The 6,000-nt window shown below is 34.8% G+C and overlaps 1 protein-coding gene across 1 annotated transcript in view; it reads left to right on the forward strand.

The window, feature by feature from the left end:
- Ulk2 (unc-51 like autophagy activating kinase 2) overlaps positions 1–5,720 on the forward strand; it is a 102,757-nt gene extending 97,037 nt beyond the window's left edge. Inside the window, exons 26-27 of the mRNA XM_076870209.1 lie at positions 2,141–2,276; positions 3,483–5,720. Of these exons, the coding sequence (XP_076726324.1) occupies positions 2,141–2,276; positions 3,483–3,541 (195 nt within the window). The 3' untranslated portion in view covers positions 3,542–5,720. The remainder of the gene's footprint in view (positions 1–2,140; positions 2,277–3,482) is intronic.
- Positions 5,721–6,000: the final 280 nt, after the last annotated feature.

The raw sequence follows: 6,000 nt of genomic DNA on the forward strand, positions 1-6,000 counted from the left end.
AGTGCTGAGATTATAAGCATGTGCCACCACACCCAGCCTTACCAACATTGAAGTAACATTTAATATAATTTATTTAATGAACTTCCTTAAGTCTGGCTACCACTTTTGATAAAATTCTCTTTTCTCTTTTTATTTTTGTGGTATGGCCTTGTGCATGCTAGGCAAGTGCTCTATCACTGCATCACCAGCCCAGAATTTTTTTATATCTCCTGCTAAACTTTGCTAAGATTAGGCATGGTGTCATCTTTTAGTAGTTTGCATTTAAAAGCATTAACTGGACATGTTTCTACATTTTCTATTATTTAAGAAATTTTAGCTTAGTAAAACTGTTAGAAAATATACTGCTTTGTTAACCAATATAAAAATTCATGGGCACAGATTCCACTTAACTGACCTTATTAAAGTACAAGCATCAAGTAAAATCTACTTTTCTAATTGTCTGGTTATAATATCAAAAATAATTTGTTTTCTTTCTCTACTGGGGAAAAATTGCTCTGAAACATAGATAAAAATAGAAGCTATTAAATAAGTGATTAAGTGGGGAAAGTTTAGTTTTGACTAATCTTTTTTTTTAACCATAATAATGTAATTGATTTTACCTATTTGTGTACTTTTAATTGTACTATTACTGTACTCTTAGTCTTATTTCAAAAGCCATTAAAATGAATAGTCACATGAAAATAAGAATATAAAATGACAGGAATAATATACATTTTATTGTTCTAAACTGTTGATAGGAATAATGTGCATTGTATTACTCTACACTGAATTAAGAGTTCATAAGGCCAATGAAGAGAGTGTTTCTGATGAGGATGCATTCTATTATTCAGTATTCTTAACAGGGAAAAAGATCCCAGCTAATGAGGAGATCTCAAGTTCAGGGCCAGCCTGGGCAACTTAGTGAGATTCTATCTCCAAATAAAAAATAAAAAGGTCCGGAGATGTAACTCAGTGGTAAAGTGCCCCAGGGTTCAATCCCCAGCAACCCCCCTCCCCCTAAAAAAAGACTTTTTAAGAATTTTGTGCCCAGAAAAATGTCCTCTCATAAGGAATTATAATGCTTCTTTCCTTTCTGATAATAACAGCCCTGTAACATAAGTAGGTTCTTCTTTTTGCCCTAGTTGCTTAGCAAGCTAAAACAGTTACATTTTAGTTATATTTTTCTCTTTCGTTTTCATTGCTCTGATTTTCTTTATCTATTTTATTTGGTCGACTCTAAATGTTCTATAAATTATTTTTTGAAAGAGCATATTAACGATTAGAACACTAGATTACTGAGAGTTCTGGCATTTAGTGATCAAAGAGAACATAAGAATGCTGTTGGAAAAACCTGTATGAATAACACTACCATTCTCTCTTTCTGCAAAGACCTCTTCCCACCTTTCCCATTACTCAGCTCATTCTTGCTCCTCTTTATGATTCAGCCTAAACATTATCTTCTGGAGGCTTCCCCTAATATTCTCTTGCAGGGTTAGGTGGACTTCCTGTGTATTCTGTACCATCCTGATGCTTTCTCCTGAAATAAGACTTGTCCCTTAAAATTAGAAATGCATATTTTGGCCCGGCATGGTGGCGCACACTTGTAATCCCAGCAACTCAGGCTGAGGCAGGAGGATCTTGAGTTCAAAGCCAGCGTCAGCAATGGAGAGGCCCTAAGCAACTCAGGAGACCCTATCTCTAAATAAAATACAAAAAGGGCTGGGGATGTAGCTTGATGGTCAAGTGCCCCTGGGTTCAATGCCTGGTACCAAAGAAAAGAAGAAATGCATGTTTTGCAGACTTATGTCTTCCTTTAGACTGTGAGCACTCCTTTATTTATATGCTGAGTGCCTGGCATTAGTAGGTGCTCAGTAATTATCTATGAATGAATAACTACACATACCTGAAAATTCTTTTGACTAGAAAAAGAAGCCAACAAATGACTTTTAACATCATTTCATCATATTACTATAATAATCTTTTAATGAAGTTTACTTTAAGTAGCTCATCCTGATGAATCTAAGTTCTGTATAGTGTAGTAGGCTATAGCATTTCATCAAAATGTGTTAATTTTAGGTAGATGCTATTTAAAAGCTGCATTGCTAAGATGAATTTGTATTTTCTTGGAAAATTTGAGAATTTTTTTGTTGACTGATTCCAGGTTCAGTCTGCAGCCCTGGATGAGATGTTTCAGCAGACTGAAGATATTGTTTATCGTTACCATAAGGCAGCCCTTCTCTTGGAAGGCCTAACTAAGATTCTACAAGACCCTGCAGATATTGAAAATGTACATAAATGTAAGCTGACCTACACAGTAGTCTTCCAGTATCTACAGTTTTGCTTCCCACATTTTCAATACCCAAGGTCAACCAAGGTGTAAAAATATTAAATGGAAAACTCAGAAACAAACAATCCATAGTGTGATAAATTGCTCCTTTCCTTTGTCCAGCCTATCCATGCTATTAGATATGCCACCCACCTTTTAGTCACTTAGTAGCTCTCTTGGTTATCAGATCTCTTGTCTTAGTATTGCAGTGCTTATAAATAGTTTGATACTCTTGATGCTTTCAGGAATTCATTGGGGGTCTTGGAATATATCCGTTGGGGATAAGGAAAGACCATTATATTTATTGATGGCAATTTAGTTGTCTCTTGCAGTATATAATAAAAATAGCTTAGGGGGGCTGGGGTTGTGGCTCAGTGGTAGAGTGCTTGCCTAAGCACACATGAGGCACTGGGTTCAAACCTCAGCACCACATAAAAATGAAATAAAGATATTGTGTTTACCTACAACTAAAAAATATTAAAACAAAAGAGCTTAGGGTTTATAAATATACTACCTGGGTTGAATCTTGGATTTCCAAACTTGAGTAAACCATTTAACCTTTCTATTGTCTTATTTTCTTATACTGTATGATGTGGATAGCAATGCCTACCTTGCAGAGTTGTGAGGATTAGAGATTATGCGTGTAAATTACAGATGGTTTTTAGATTTCTACTCTGCATTCCTTTTCAGCAAGTGTGTGCTCATGTATGTAGGAGAATGTTGTTTTTATTGTTGAACATAACTCTCTTAAGCATCCTGGGCTTAGTGACTGAAGAATCCTATAAAGAGCCTATGTACTGCAGATTGATACTGTATAGAATATGTAATGGAGAATGATACTGTACTGGATATGTACTAGAGATGGATAGGATTCCAGGGGATATTACTACTTATCAGATATAAGACCAGCAATCTGATTTTCGAGGAGAAGGTGATGTTAGAATCCAAATGTTCTCTATGCGATGTGCTTCTCTGAATTTTACCACTAAGTTAAAAATCATATATCTAAACTATTACCAGATAGAAGAAAATATATTCTATTACCTTCAGGGAAAAGATTGAAAAGAGACAATGATTCCAATAGAGTTAGTGATTTTTTTTCCCCTTAGTTGTTCTTTCCTTGGTTTTGAAAATATAAGTACTTTTAATTCTGATTTTTTAAAAAAATTATTTCTAGATAAATCTAGTATTGAAAGAAGATTGTCAGCACTCTGCTGTAGCACTGCGACTGTGTGAGAAGCAGGCATGTCCATGGACCGGCGTGGGAGCATGAGGTGATACATTTGAGATTACAGCTTGGTTCTGTCACCCATCCCCAGGAAACTAGTTTAACTGGTGACTACCAAAGAACAAGCAGCAATTTCAAAAAGGAAAAACAATCCAAAAACTACATGTTTGTAGAAAATCTGCCTTACTGGAGAAGATACTCCCTTTTCCCTTTTTCTTTGTAGAAGCAGAAGCAAGAGTATTCCAGTTTGCTCCCTGTTTGAACTTGGTAAATAAACATACCTTAGAACTAGAATTATCATTTATTCTTATGGATAATTAAACATGAAATAAGGCAAGTGACACTTCACTCAGTTCATAGAGCAATGTATGAAATGCCATGTGTTTGCTGAGGTGTACACAAGCAAGAATATACACCTCGTCAGACAGTTTGATGTTTGGGGTGAGTTTGTCTGAACCTGAGCATGCATCTTTCAACAGCTCAGGAAGAAATAGTTTAAGAAGAAGCAAAAAGATGGCTCTTGGAAGAAATTTTGAAATCTTCAATTTGATCTAGTATGGACATACGTTAATTCCTCCAAAATCTTTCATTTTGCACTAATTTATTAAAACAACTGTGTATTGGATTTTGCAATTTAAAACTAACTGAGGCACAATGGACTTGTTTAAAGTATTTTACTTGATTATATACATATATCCTTTCCAGAATTCACATGTAATCTCTATTGAACTTTTAAATGATCAAAACTTGTGTTCATGTGAATCTTTGCATTTTTTGTTTATTTACACCTACAGATCTTCTTAGTAATATTTTGAGTTGCTGATGTTTACTTTGTTTGCATTTTTTCCTTGTGCATGCAAAATGTGCATTGATGCCTGTGACTTTAGGTTTATTAAAGAATAGGTTTATTTGGACAGTATTAGAAAAACTATCATGAATCAAGAGATACTCTTGAGAATTTTCATAGGGCCAAAACAAAGTTGGTGATCAAAGGCTTGTTAGTGATGTGGAGTTTCTACATGAAGTTAGTGAAAAATTAGGTTTGTTTTCTCTTAGGAAAATGGCAGCTCTCTCCAGCCTAACGTGTATTTTTAATGTTAATCCTGACAGTTCACCAAATAGCTTGTAATGGAAAAGCAGGCAGTTAACATCCTTTTAGGAATGTTTCATATATTGTATATTATTTGGTTTCTTTTACTTACCTGCTTGAATACTTGAATAAACCATTCACCAGTTTTAATCCTATTATTTTAAGCCTTTTACATAAAATATTTTGAACTGACAGTGTGCAGAAGCTCTTCGGCATTACTCTAATTTTAATGTACTGATAAAAACAAACAAACATGGATTTCCTTTACTTTGACAAAGTAATGTAATTTCTACTTTATTTATCTGTATGAAATTCCAGCAGTTAATTTGAACATTTATTTATATGATGTTTGTATTTTTAGGTCTTTAATACAGTGTCTTTCTACCTCTCATTTGTAACTGCATGCATTATTCTTGAAACTAGTTAAAACTCACTGAATTGTTGTGTAATAGCCTTTTTATTATTACCTATACAAATGTATATTAAGGTAAAATAAAACTGACAGTGTTTCTAGGTTACAGTTGGGTCCATATTAAATGGCTTGTCAAGGCAGATACTTCCTTAGTCTGGGGACTTGGTCATTAAGGTCCTTTGCCACATCCCAGGATTTCCCAGGATTTAAGATTCTTGGTGACTGTCATTCAGGCTTCCATAAACTGATGATCACTTCCCCTTCTTGCTTAGTGATACTGTATTTTTGTATAATTTTTAGAGTTTACACTTTCCTCCATGTTCTCCCCTGTATTATCTCAGTTGATCCTCTGTGTGGGTGGGTAGGGTTATTCTGCCCCCTCTCTAACTTTTTTTAAACACATGATGAAACAGGTTCAAAGAGGGTAAGTGATTAGTCTGAAGTCAGGAACTAGGAAAGTGGTCAAGCCATGCTTTGTAACTTCCAAGTTCTTTCTTCTTCCTCTTGTGTAGTCAAGGTCTTGTTATTGTTAGTGTGTATGAAACAGTGAAGTCTCAACAGCAGAGAACAAACTGTAAATTTATGAGTAATGGTTCTGATTATATTTCCATTATCAAGGCTGATTGTTTTAAGAGATTTTTTGCCTTGATTATAGCAATAATAATAAACAAGTGCTTTATGTTTCCATGAGTATTTTTTAATTTCTTTTTTTGTTGGGGGAGGGTACTGGGAATTGCACTGGCAGGGGTACTCAAATTGAGCTCTATCTCCTGCCCTTTTTAAATTTTGAGACAGGGTCTTGCTGAGTTGCTCAGGCTGCCCTCAAACTTATGATCCTTCTGCCTTAGCCTCCTGAGTAGCTGGGATTACAGGTGTGCACCTAGTGTATTTTTAAATTTCATATCACCTATTTCTTTTTTTTAATTGATTTTTTAAGAAAAATAAATGACAGCAGAGTGCATTAC

This window comes from Callospermophilus lateralis, chromosome 11, assembly GCF_048772815.1.
Source record: "Callospermophilus lateralis isolate mCalLat2 chromosome 11, mCalLat2.hap1, whole genome shotgun sequence".
Taxonomy (NCBI): Eukaryota; Metazoa; Chordata; class Mammalia; order Rodentia; family Sciuridae; genus Callospermophilus; species Callospermophilus lateralis.